Genomic DNA, 13,776 nt, shown 5'->3' with positions numbered 1-13,776 from the left:
GACACACGCGACCGAACTGCGCAAGAAGTGCGTGCCTTCGTTTCGCGAACGAAGTTGTGAAGGGCTTGACAGTTTTCTCATGTGTTTTTCTACGTGCGGAAATGACATAATCTCCTTTAAGATCAGCATGCGCTCGCTTTTGAACCAGAATGTCAGTGAAAGTTTTACGAAAGGCCTACTGTAACGACATTAGCGTTAGTTTTTGCCGCCCCACCCTAACCAAGTGGCACCGTTGGCCTTTGTCGCGTTTTTATATTCGCCCTGTCGAATTACTCGAAACTTCGAATACCAGCTATTCGAAAATCGAATCGAATTGTTCGATTAGGTACTATTCGATTCGAATTCGAAACTCGAATATTCGCACACCCCTATTATAAATGCTCACTACCGTGTAATTGCTACATTACCTCGTAATTTGTTTAGCGTTTCGTTATCTTTTATGACATGTTCGCACTACTGCCCCATCACGGTTGGTAGGACCTATCAAGCTTATAAACCAGCTTCTTGCCCTGGTATCCGTTTTTAAGCCGCTGCGGAATGAATGAAGTGACTCGACTGATTTGAGTTTCTCCAATGCTATTCACCGCGTGTTTGCGGGAGGTTTTCAGGGCTCTAGATTGGAAAGAATTAGGGATAAGAGTTAATGGAGAGTATCTCAGTAACCTGCGATTCGCTGATGACATTCCATTGATGAGTAACGCGGGAGACGAATTACAGCTCATGATTACAGAACTGGATACGGAAAGTAGAAGAGTAGGTCTGAAAATTGATATGCATAAAACTAAAGATTTGAGTTTTATACCGTTAGAGATGATTCTGTGGCCCCAAGCTGTCATCATATTCGTCGTCCTCGTGATGTATTGTTTCCTGGATACGGATCTCCTAAGGGAACTCGTACGAGCTGCGAGTCGTACTCAAACCACTAGGCGTACGAAAATATGGCGAAGGACAGCGCACAGGAGGACGCAAGCACGGCGGGAGGCCTTCGGTTACACAAAGGTCCCTATGGGTGTACACAAAGGCTTTTGGGTATGCAAAGCACTTTTGGCGCACTAAGCCACTTGGGTACACACCACCCTTTGGGTACGCAAGTTATAGAACTTTGTAAACTCGGTTACAACCTAAACATCAGCTCCGCCCGCAGCCGTCGCTCTCCCTCCCACAGTGATCTTGCATAACTGCTCCGTCCAATAGCGCCTACTCATTTTCGTGACGTCACGGACTTGTGGAGTGTTTCAGACAGTTGACTTTCCCATATAGACACATGTTTGTGTCACTGGTTTTAAGGTACGAAACTTGAACGTCCTGGTACAATTGGTCAGTGATTCTGGCATCGCTGCTCAGCGAAACGTAATGTTTTATGTAGCAGCGACGGACCTTTAACTCTTAATATGCGTAGTGTTTACGTTAGCCGAGAAAAAGTATTACGGTTCCAAAAAGAACTAACTTTTTTTTTTCTTAGGACCATAGTAATCCCGCGGCTCCAGTAATTCGTGCATTGTGAGGTGTTTACGGACAAACGCAACTGTATTCGCAGCCGGAGTGTCTTCCTGAAACAGTGGCAGGCTTCGATAGAGCCGTGGAGTACACTGAACTTCATAAATAGGTATCGGCACTTCATAATAAGCGTATTGTTATATAAGCGGATGGCTGTAAGTGATGCCCCCCAGTGGACGGCTATGTCGGACCTACCTGAAAGGATTTCTTATTCGTAATGCAAATGAAACCACCGGAGGACCGATTGCATACGGTCCGTGTTTTAGACGATATACATATTCGTACGATTTCTCAAATTCATAAAAAATAGGGATGCTATAAATTGTGACGCCTTAAAGTTTCTTCATACAAGCAGCTGCCCTCGAGTTGATAATGAAGTTAATTAACAAGCTTCCGTTAGTATTTTCAGTTTAACAGCAAAGTGTTGACACCTCGATGTAGAGTTCGCCTGCGAAGACGACAGGTACCACAGGGTTATTACCGTTTTATAAAATAAAATTGCATTGGCTAAAACAAAACAAAAAAAGAAAAGAACACGAGGTATACGCCTATCCATATACACTAACCATTCCAGATGAAAGTATAATCGAAGCGCTAGAGCTCCGTCCAGTTATTTTCTTTGGGAAATATATGTGCAACTCAATACCGTATAACGAAACCCCTCTCTGTCACTTTCCCTTTTTCTTTTTTTTTTCTTTTTCCGGTTTCAGGAGATTCACAGCTTCTCACGCCTGCGCCATTTCGCCGCGGCATCGCGTGCATTTCCATTCAAAAAGAGCATACCTCGAAATACACGCTGCGCCCCGGCAAAAAAAGGATTAGCCCGTTATATAAAAAAGAAGATTAAAAAAGGGGGAGTGTCGCTGACAAGTAGCTCGTTTCCTGTTGTACGCCACCCACGAGCCTGTTTTTCCCGAACTTCGTATAATGCACTTCGGAAACTCTTTCGCGAGCGTCGTGTACGTTTCCGCGTCGAAAAGCAAAAATAACCTCAATGTGGGCGCGAACTGCACGCGTAGGCTGTGCAGTATGTAAGTGGATGAATACGGTGCAGTGGGGTGCACGCCCACTCCTAATAATCATTTCGTTCGCCTATACGTGACCTTTACCCGATGTATAGCGCACGTGCGAACGCCTGGTGTAGACCTTCCGTAGTTTTCCGCAACACTGACTACAACGAGTTCTCGCTCCAACGAAACTGCAACTTGAGCGATTTGGCAATGATTCACGTTTAACTAATACTGCGCGCAAAAAGAAACAAGAAGAATACTACGGTCGGCTGCAACCTAGAAGTAAAGACGAGCTCCGCCCTACAGAAGCGCTGCAGCGCGCTTGTCAATCACCTATGTAAGTGAGTGGTGCAAGCTGGTCTCCATTCGAGCCGTAGGTACTTTTAAAAGAGAAACTGTTGCAGCTTTCGTAGTTTGTGCGGTGTTGCAAAACACCACAGGTGGGTATGTGCCACGGGAAATGGGCAAGCCCCGATACTACAGAGTACAGCAGGTGCGAGCGTTAAACGAGAACTCTGCTCGGTGAAGCGGAGTACGTGAAACGTGAAAGAAAGGGAGAGAGCAAAAAAGAGAAAGTAGCGAGAGAGAAAGAAAGAGACAAAATGGAGAGACAGAAAGAAAGCGATCGAAAGAAAGAGAAAGAGAAGAGAGAAACAAAGAAAGAGAAAGGAAAGGAAGAAAGAGAGAGAGAAAATTAGAAACAAACAGATACAAAAAGATACAAGAAACTGAGAGAAAGGATAAAGAAAGAAGAAAAATCAAGGCAGCTTCGCAAATAGGGACGCCAAGCCTGAAGCAAGTGCGGAGCGGGGCAGCCTTCTTTGTTTCTCATTCGGTTTTCTCTTTGTTTGTTTCTCTCTTTTTCAGTTTTTTTTCCCGTCTCTTTTTCTCTCTTTATTTCTATTTATTTCTTCCCCTCTCTCATCTATTTCTTTCTCTTTCTTGCTCTTTCTATTTTCCCCCTTTCTTTCTCTTTCTTTCTATTTCTCGCTTGCTTTCACTCTTTCTTTCTATTCTTATACGCGCTTTTGCCGGGCCCCTAAAGAGCTCCGCACTTGATATCATCACCAAGGCGCTCGAAGAACAACAGGAAGAAGACTTCATCCTCGGCGCAGTGCGCGCGCTCAATATGCTGCAGATGGCTACGCTATTGGTTGTTTTTCTGGCCTGCGTTACGCCAAGCTACGACAGCATAACGATGACGGCACTACGACGTCATACGACAGCCCGCGCCCCTAAAGAGTTCTGAATTTAAAGAGAAACAAGGAAAACCAGCGACACGAATATGTCTGTATAGGAACACCAACCACATGAAACACGCCAAAAGTGGTTGACGCCACGGAAATGAGCGAACGTGATTTGATGGAACGTCTATGCAAATTCTCTCTAGTGGGTGGAGCTCGTATTTATTCTTACGTTGTCAACGACTAAAGGACTGAAAAAAAAAACGATTTTTGGGCGGATTTTATGTCTATAATTTGACCTGACGGGTCACTTTATGTGTCGCTTCAGGTGCGCACTTACGTTCCCCTGGGACTGGACTTTGCCAATTTCAGCGTTGTGACGTGACTGGACGTCGTGTGTAGTGTTATTTTCGGCATATACTGTGTCAGTGAGACTCCGCGTTACGTGAACTATACTGTTGTGTTGAGAGGTCCCATGGCAGCGGTGGGTAGTGCACAGTCTGCGACAATATGAATGGGAACACATTCATCCATGTTCAAAAAACATACATTTGCAGACGTGCTATTATCAGAAGCTCATCCACCGCTATTTGTTATGTTGTTGCATACTGCTGAAAAATAATGATCGTGAAACTTGACATACACAAATACATTTCGTACACAAATACACACAAGATGCGGGGAGCTTTATTAGAGGGGATGGGCACAGTCGACTTCGATGAAAAAGAAGACTGGTTTCGCCTTCACGTCGTCTTAATCGAATGCACAAGGCACCGTGTGAATTTTAAATAATCTTTTATAAGAGACACGCTGCTGTAAGAACGACTCGCAAGAGTGGGTTAATTTTACGACTTAAGTCTTAGATGCCTCGTCAAGGGCGGAAATTGAGCGTCAGAGTCCTGCGGCGTCAACACAGGTGATGCAAAAAAAAAAAAAAATCATCACGCAATGACGTCACCATGGCGTCACACGTCGCCACAATTGGTGAAGTTATCACGACGTCACATAACGACGTCATCCCGTCGCTTGGTCAAAGTTCGGCCGATCACGGAGGCAGTCCAAAACCAGGTGAGGTGCGGAAAGCTTTCGTAGGTTGGCGGTAGAGGATCAATACATCGACTGAGAGAAAAAAAGAAGATGACTTTCGCCTTAGAGAGAGAGAGAGATAAACATTTTAATGAAGCTGGAGATGTTTGCCTGGCTGTTCGCCTGACATGCTACTCCAGGTGCTGGGTGACGACTATGATATATACAGTGATAACCACATAACACATAGAGTCGCACAAGTTTACAAAGTTTCGTTCAGGCTCGTGGCCCGCAAGAAAGTCAACAGCGCTTTCGTGGCACGTAGCGCACAGGTGCTGCTTTGCCATGGGCCCAGAACATGTCAGAACTCTAAGCACGATCCCCGTTGAAGATGCAAGGCCGCCTTCAGAGACTCTCTCTCTGATGCGTATCGCTTGCATTCACAAAGAACATGATGTAGATCTTCTTGGACGTTACATTGGACGCACATTGGTGAGTCCGACAGCTTAATCTTGCTCCTGAAGTAGTTGGTGTATGCGACGTTTAGTCTGATGCGATGCAAGCATGTTTCATCTTGTCTGTTTAGGTCTCGCGGCATATCGAAGTTACACGATGGGTCGATCTTGTAAAGTGGTCCATACTAGTGATTAGCATCTGTCCAGAGAGATGGCTGGAGCTGCCAAGCTTGTGCCGATACGAGTGTCGCGGCATCTTTTCTCTAGAAAGGTATCTCGATGGTTTCTCTCAAGGCGTCATGTCCAGCTTTGGCAGCGTCATCAGCCTGGACGTTGCCTTGTAATCCACAATGGGCAGCTATCCACTGCAGAGCAATGCGGTGATGGAGGTGGCAGGCTTTGTTGCATAGATATTTGATGTCCATGACGAGTTGGTCCTGCGGGCGTGGAGACTTCAGAGACTGCAGCGCCGCTCTTGAGTCGGTGAAGATGACCCAAGACTCAGCTGTCTGATCTACAATGTAATTAAAAGCAGCCCGTAGTGCAGCCAGTTCAGTCGCTGTAGATGAAGTACGGTGACTAAGAGATGGTGACATTGGCAGATGGAATCCAGACACCAATTGCAGACGCCTTAGAGTCTTCTTAGGCGTACGCATAAGATGACTTTCGCCTGTGAGCTTTTTTTTAAAGACGATAGTCTTTCTTGGGGAACTTAGACGCAGAAATTTCGCTCTGTCTGTCTTTCTGTTTGTCTGTCTGCCACCCGATTGAGCCACCCGGCCAAAGTTTAACCACTTTCTGAACGCCCGGCCATCTTGCACTGGTATCGCCGTTCATATTTGTGAACAGTGTCGATCAAAAAGCAAATGTACGCATACCTGAGGCGCAATATCAATACGCAAGTATTAGGTGGTGTGTTCCTTTACTATAAAATACATAGATACGTAAGATACATAGAGCATAGATACATAGATACATAGAGCCAGATGCTGAGATTCAACATAGAGGAGGAGGACTCACGTCGTACGGCCAGGTACGGTCGGCAGAAGCCTATCGTCTTTCGACGACATATGCAGCGAAGCACGCAGATAAGCGGCCAATTTTTTTTTTATATTCATTCATCGAAAAGCGTTACGTCCGCGCGATGTTTGATTTCTGCGTAGGCGTAACGGTATACGTAACCCGACGTAACCTGCGTAGGGTAACATACGTAACTCGACATTGATATATAGGCTACAGGCTCGGCGTATGCAATGCGCAGCACTGCACCGTTTTGCTGTAGCGACGGCAGTGCAGGTGATATATGCGAACTACACACAGACAGGCCACCCACAACCTCGATCCGCATTCGAGCGCCGTTAATAGAATGGCGCGAGGAAACTGACACACCCCCTCTTGGCACACTCGACTGCGCGCACGCGCGCCCACGATCAAATCGTGCGTGGGAAGTTCTGGATGGCGGGAGAAAAACGGTAAATCTGGAGCGTCGGAGCGGATTACCGCTAATGCGTAAACCGAAAGACGTGGGACGAAACACGCAGAACAAAAAAGGAAAGACAGCAAAGCATTTCTAAACAGGAAAGAAGCGTTAGTTAAGATGATTTTTTTTTTTCGCGACAGCGACAAGACAGATGCTATGTTGCGACAGCCCCATGTAGTGCTCGGTGAAAAGGTGAAAATTAAAGAGATAAACGTAATAAAGGATTTTTTTTAACGATTCGTGGTTTCTAAAAGCGTTTTCTGCGGAAACTGGCGCACCTTTTGATAACACGAACATCATAACGCGAAGCGGTATTTGTGGTTTGTACAGTTTGCAGAATACAACAGTTCTGCCTTTCTTTCTCGAACGCCGGACACGTTATTAAAATATGATCGACAGTAAGAGGGTTCTTTGCACTGTTTCCATTCCGGTTTCGGTTCTCCCAGTAAAAAAAAAAGTTCAGGTGTAGTTGCGCTGAGCGAAAGGCACGAATGACAAAGGACAACCAGAAAGGGATAAGCATGTGCGCAATGCCTGTCCTGTTTGCGCACACGCTTGTCCTGTTGACTTTGTCCTTAGTCCTTCGTGCCTTTCGCTAAGCGCACTATACACCATCATAGCCCAAGTTGAAGTTTTGCTGTAAAAATGTCATGAGTTGTGGGGCGAGAGACTGGGCTCCATTATTACGCGATTTTACACATCAGGGAGATCGGGAAAATTTTTTTTTTCAAGGTGTTCCGTCCTCCGTGTTTCACATGCGTCTTCATCCCACGCTTCACTTCTTGCTTCTTTAATTCACGTTCGTTTTTTCACGCTTCATTCCCGAATTCGCTTCTTAATTCATTACTTCTCTCAATTTACACCTCCCGTTCTCGAATTCTTCTTCGGGTATACGTTCTCGTATATATATATATATATATATATATATATATATATATATATATATATATATATATATATATATATATATATATACACACACACACACCTACTAGATATAAAGAACAGAAAGTAAAATGAAGTTTCAACATACGCCTAATTAGGCTGACAAGCGGCGCAAGGAGGGTGTTTGAGGAGCTCGTTAGCACTTCCGCTCGAACGGTGGCACATGATGCGACCTCTCTGCACAGTCCAGAGGGAAAGCCAAAGGACCTTGGCCATCATTAGCCAGTCTACCGCCACGCGTCAGGTTAACAATTAGGATTTCAAATTTGCATAACGATCGAGAGCTTCGAGTAAGTACACACTGTAAACACAGCTCGACGCGATAGTACGTGAACCAGTTCGAGACTGCACATAGCGTGGGCCGTATTGCCAATTTCATTATCATCCTTTTAACGCTGTCAGACTCGCGCTTTAAATAGCTGAGTGTACAGGTGTAACTCGGCAAGCGAGAAACCCGAGAAGCTATACAGCATCAATACTGGAAGTGTCTGAGTTGCGCTGTTGCAGAAAAAGAAGCAAGGTCGCCCGCACGTGTGTACTGTTAATTTACACCGCATACTCGAGTACTGAGTACTGTTCGATGGGTTCGTTGTGAAGTAGTAACCGCAAACGACCGTACAATTAACTGCGATTTTCGCGCGATGTTTTCTCACGGTTGCGTGACTGTTACACTAGAGACCATTAGGGGCGAGCCGGTGCATATTGTCAAGTGGTTGTGAGGCTCCTGCCTAGCACCGTTTTTTGGAGGGGCTATTCTTCTAGCATATCCTCTAGATTTATTGATCTATGAGCATGAAGATCTTTGTATATAGGCGAATAAAATGAGGTTGGAGTTAATCACACTTCATCACTACAGCAAAGTGCAGTGAAGAAGAGCGAATAACTCCACCCCCCCCCCCCTTTCCTAAACAAGATCCTGGCGACGCCCATGCACATAAGACACGAGAAAAACCAGTGCTCTCTCATAAATCACATCTTACCGTATCACTGATTAAACATCGCGCCATGCGGACTTGTAGGCGTAAACGCGCACATGTACTACATAGGTATACAGAATGCGTGGTCCGGTATAACGTACGAACATCGGTGTTCGTATTTTTTGTCTGCACGTGCGTGTACGTCTGCGTTCCACCGTCCAGGCTTTCTCGGATCGTCGCGTAGTACACACCACTACGAGGTCGTTTCCACGGATCTTGGAAGGAATGCGCCCTCGTGGATCTCGACTGAAGCTTCAAAAGAGAGAATGGCCGTGGGAAGGGCAACTCATCTTGAATGTCGAAGGAAGGAGAACAAGAACAAGAACAAGAAGAAGGCAGACTGAAGACGCGTACATCTCGCATAGAAGCGAGGAGTTGGCGAACGCTGTTGCCCAGGTGCCACTTAGCAACCTCTGGCACTCAAGCTAGCCAACGACGACACAAGGGAATGGCATCTACCACTAACTTACCAACGAAAGCAACGATACAACAACGACGATTGATCGGCGCGCCAAGTTCCAACACTGGCGCTCCCAGCCTGGCACGCGTAGTTCGCAGGGTTCTCGCCAGGAGGTGGAGGAGGAGAAGTGGCGATCGCGCTACTACTGCTGCTGCTGTGGAGACCAACGCTAGGCGCCCGGTTTTGCCCTCCCGTCTCGCTAAATCCGTGCAGCGATGCGAAGGCTACGCGTCTCAAGAGGAAGCTACGGCATTCACGAGCCATCTGGCAAGCTGTTGCACGAGCAGTCAATAAGCACGGGAAGTGTATAGTACGATAGGTTTATAGCCCAATCAATCTAGAGCACGAGCAGTCTGTAAACCACGAGCATCCTTCTCACGCGATCACCGCGTTATTTCGCGACACTAAAGACTATCTGTTGCTTGAATAAGTAAATACATTTCAATATCAACAAAGACACGACCTGACGTCTGAGAGTTTCCTATATGCGGCCGTCAACAGTGCGCAGGTAAGTAGATTAAACACATTTTTATAGCGCAGAAGCAGGCCAACTTCCTGAATAAAAGGTTATTGTGTTCTTGGACACAAATGTAAAACAACTGTCATAGATAGAAGATATGTCAGCGGCAGGGGCGTAGCCAGAAATTTTTTTCGGGGGGGAGGGGGGGGGGGTTAACCATACTTTATGTATGTTCGTGCGTGCGTTCGTATGTAACCCCCAACCCCCAACACCCCCCCCCCCCTTGGCTAAGCCCCTGGTCAGCGGTGATAAGTGCATTTGTTCGCAGAAATTGTCAAACCTTTTTACTACTTAGACATTCGTGATTATAGCCTTAACGGGCAGAAAAAAGCAACAGACCTACACTTGCCTTACGTGCTCGTGAGGAATGCCACCGTGAATTCCATATTAATAAACTCGCAATGAGCGAGCTAATGAAGTTCTCTGAGGGAACTTTCTGCTGCGCTGCGTGGGGCTCAGTGATGAGAGACCTGGTGTGTAGTATAGTATAAATCGCCCTAGTTTCCATGCGGCGGCGCCCTAAACAAAGCAGAGGAAGAGAGCGAACTCGATTAGCGAGTGGCACTCCTGTCAATCGACTCCACTGTGTCCTACAGATGTCGCCACCACGGCTTCTCTCCCGAGTTAAAGTCAACCGGCGTATCTCTGTCATCCGGACAAGGGTGACAATTTGATGAAGCAGCGCACAACGGACACCGTCACGCACAGAAAAAAAAAAGTGACGCAAACACAAGAGCTTGTGCTTGCGTCATTTTTATGCGTGCGCGACTGTGTCCTTCGTGCGCTGCTTCATCAAATATCATGGCTCGCATAATTAATCGCATCCACGATCTATGGTGTATATCACAACTAGAATCATCGATCTTGGTGACCGTCTAGTGTGACTCGTGCCCTCGACCTTCTAAGCATGTAGCGTATGTAATCCTGGACTACCAGGGCGTGTAGGTAACCGAGGCATCGACCTTGTGAGCGTGTACGGAGTCGTACCCTCGACATTTTGAGCGTGCAGCGGATGTATAACCACGTTTAATTAAGCATGTAGGGGTATATCATCGTCCTGCTTCGCGTTGCGTTGAGGCACCTAGCAGTCTCCCCTACACTTTTTTTTGTTGTAGCTCCGTAAGTACCATACTAAGCGCGTTACGACTATGAATTCTCCCCCCCCCCCCCCCCCCCCAACTCCCCAGATCCATCCACTGCCTTACTGAGCAGTGAAACAAGGTGTACACAATTCAACTGCGCATGCTCACTGAGGGAGGCAGCGCGAGACCATCAATCACGGACACGCGCGGCAACACGTGAAGGGCAACTTATGATCGGATAACGCGTGATAATTCCCGTTTGTACAAGGATAATCGACAGCGGTGTTACGCACGCGCTATCGTTATTGATGACACGTCACGTCAAAACCACAGACTGCACGCGTGTTTTCGCTTGTGCGTCTGAACGGAATTGTAATGTGAGCAAATACTGCAGCCCACTAGCAATCGATAGTGTAACAAAAGGCCGCACCCTAGTCCAAACGATCATTCAACGTTTAGCCTCAATCAATCTACGTCTGCGATAACGTGCATTCGTGTCAACCTCCGAGTTTTCATTGGACCTAATAATAATGAATTCGACTGGTGTCTACATGGCGACGTAAAGGTGTTTACATGAGGACCGATAAACATCGCCATGAAGCACGTGACGGGAGCTGGCATCAAACCATTGTTTTAGCCAGAGGAAACACGTGTACCATATTCAAACGTAATGCATCGCAAGCACGAAAGCAAGCGATCAAATAAACGTCATGATACACTCTAGCGTTGCAGGGCGTATGCGATCAGTGTAGGATAAATTATGAATGATTAGTAGCAATAGTATATGCGTGCCAGTATGGAAAACTTGAGCAAGCGGTACATCTGCATGGGCTGGACGGACGGTCATCACACGGAGCACAGTGTTGCTTGCCCATATCGAGGGCAAACATTCCGTTAGCTTGAGAGACAATACAGCTTGAACATTTCCTTCTTGTTCTTGCAGAATGCGTAATCCCGTAGAAGTCTGAAGTGAACGTTCCAGCAAAAGCTTTATCATGTGGAAACATAATTTTTGTTTTATTTACTGTTTGTTTATGTTTCCCGTATTTTTACGACATTTAATTTCTCTTTCTGTCCTGTACGTTAACTGTTAATGTATTATACTTGTTTTTCCTTTTTACTTTCGTTTATTATCTTATATCGGAGGGAGCTGCTATCGCGGGAGGCGTTCAAAACGGTTTTTTCGGCGCTATTCGCGCATAATCAGGCTTCTGTAATGCTTAGGCATTAAAAAAAAAATGCGTGCAGTATAGACGGGGCACGATGCGACACTTACCGTTGTAGTGAGGGAAAGGTTTGGGGCCGACTGTCCCATCGTCGAGCTTCGCATACGGACCAAATTCGACTGCCCCGACGTCCCTGCAATTTAAGAAAAAAAAATTAAAAATGAGATTTCATTACGTCACTTCAAGAGAGAGAAGAGAAACACGAAATCAGTTTAGACTAATTCATAAAATCGTCAACACACTAAAATCGGAACCTCGTAAGCGATTCCATCGGCTGTAAGTGCATTCCGCTGTACGTAGTATTTGCGTTTTTAAAGCGGAAGCCTTATATGACTCATCAAACGCGATAACTGACCATAGGCGTCTACCGTCATCTCGCGGCGTCAACACGATTGATGCGAAAAATCATCTCGTGATGATCGACGTCAACACAGGAGATCATCACTTGCTCAAAGGTGGGCCGATCACGGAGGCAATGCAAAACCGCGTTAAGTGCAGAAAGCTTTCGGAGGGAGGCGGGGGAGGATCAATAGATCGACTGAGAAAAAAAAGAAAGACGATGGCTCTCGCCTTCCAGTCGTCTTAAATGAATGCACACGGGACCCTGCGAGCTTTTCTGCGATCATTGTGTGTACAATGATTAACACGCAGCAGCTAGATTAGCATGCCAGATTAACATCTCCAGTATATCGTCAATGTCTCTATCTCTCACTGTTTCAGTTTTTATCTGCAATTATGTAACAGACATAATCGTAAGTTTCGCAGTTAGCGCTTGATTACTATGGGCGAGAAAATCAAAGTTAAGCTTTCGAATATCGCGCCGCTGCCTAGCGCCAGTGATCTCAATGTGACGTCACACATTAATTCAAACAGTTCAGTGGTACTTATACGATTACTGCTTAGCAGAACTCAAAATTTTCCAAGTTCAGTCTTTCCTTTAAAATACAATAAAGCCATACTGTAGCACAGAAACTTCACGCCCGAGCTGAACACACCAACCGTATTTCGTTTTCAAATACAATTAGCACTTTGTATTTTCAATGACGTCACGATAAATATGGTTATCCTAATTTGTTTAACGTCAGCGATAAAAAAAGAAGAGGGATACGCATGTTGTCAATTGCATCGCTGCAGACGATTTAACAACAGCTGATAAATACTGTACGGCCGATTACTGCGATAACAGCTCTGGGTACTTCCCTGGTAAATCATCTGAAAACAAAAGACTGCGATCTGGCCACACGAAGCTACAACGAATTGCATCCCATAGCTAACGAAATCTTTGGCATTCGAACCCGCGGCCAAAGCCTGGGTTGGCGTTGGGTTCACCTCGTAGCGCACAACTATGAACACCACGAGGTGGCGCCACCCATACTTTTGCCGCTGTAGGCATACTAGGCAGCTTTAGAATAGGGTACGCAAAGGTTTGCGTTAGCATTTGTAGACACTGCGCATGCGTCATACGCTATCCTTTCGGTACACACGTTAAGTGACGAAAGTACGTACCCAACGAACGCTATCTCTGCGTACCCTATTCTAAAATTCCCGACACACATGCACCACTGCGACAATCACACAGTCACTCTGTACCACATGGTATGGGAAAACCCCCGCTGTGTTCTCGTGGTTATAGTTATGGTGCGTGACTGCTGATCCGAAGGTCGCAGAATCGAATCCCTGTCACGGCGGCCGCACTTCGATGGAGGCGAAACGCACGAGGCCCGCATGCTCAGATTTAGATGCGTGTTAAAGAACCCCAGGTTATCGAAATTTCCGGAACCCTCCACTACGGCGTGTCTCAATCATGTCCTGGTTTTTGGACGTAAAACCCCAACAGCGACTAATTACGTGGTATGGGAATGTCAACACAATCCATCCAAGCAACGCAGGAAACAACTCAACAAAGATGGCTGG

At 46.1% G+C, this 13,776-nt stretch overlaps 1 protein-coding gene across 4 annotated transcripts in view; it reads right to left on the bottom strand.

The window, feature by feature from the left end:
• LOC119404699 (microtubule-associated serine/threonine-protein kinase 3) overlaps positions 1–13,776 on the bottom strand; it is a 307,846-nt gene that overhangs the window by 105,601 nt on the left and 188,469 nt on the right. For all 4 annotated transcript variants that reach the window (XM_037671339.2, XM_037671340.2, XM_037671342.2 and 1 more), the window contains one exon: positions 11,913–11,995. In XM_037671339.2, the coding sequence (XP_037527267.1) occupies positions 11,913–11,995 (83 nt within the window). The remainder of the gene's footprint in view (positions 1–11,912; positions 11,996–13,776) is intronic.

The sequence above is a fragment of the Rhipicephalus sanguineus genome, chromosome 9 (assembly GCF_013339695.2).
Source record: "Rhipicephalus sanguineus isolate Rsan-2018 chromosome 9, BIME_Rsan_1.4, whole genome shotgun sequence".
Lineage (NCBI taxonomy): Eukaryota > Metazoa > Arthropoda > Arachnida > Ixodida > Ixodidae > Rhipicephalus > Rhipicephalus sanguineus.
This window is presented reverse-complemented; position numbering and strand designations above follow the sequence as displayed.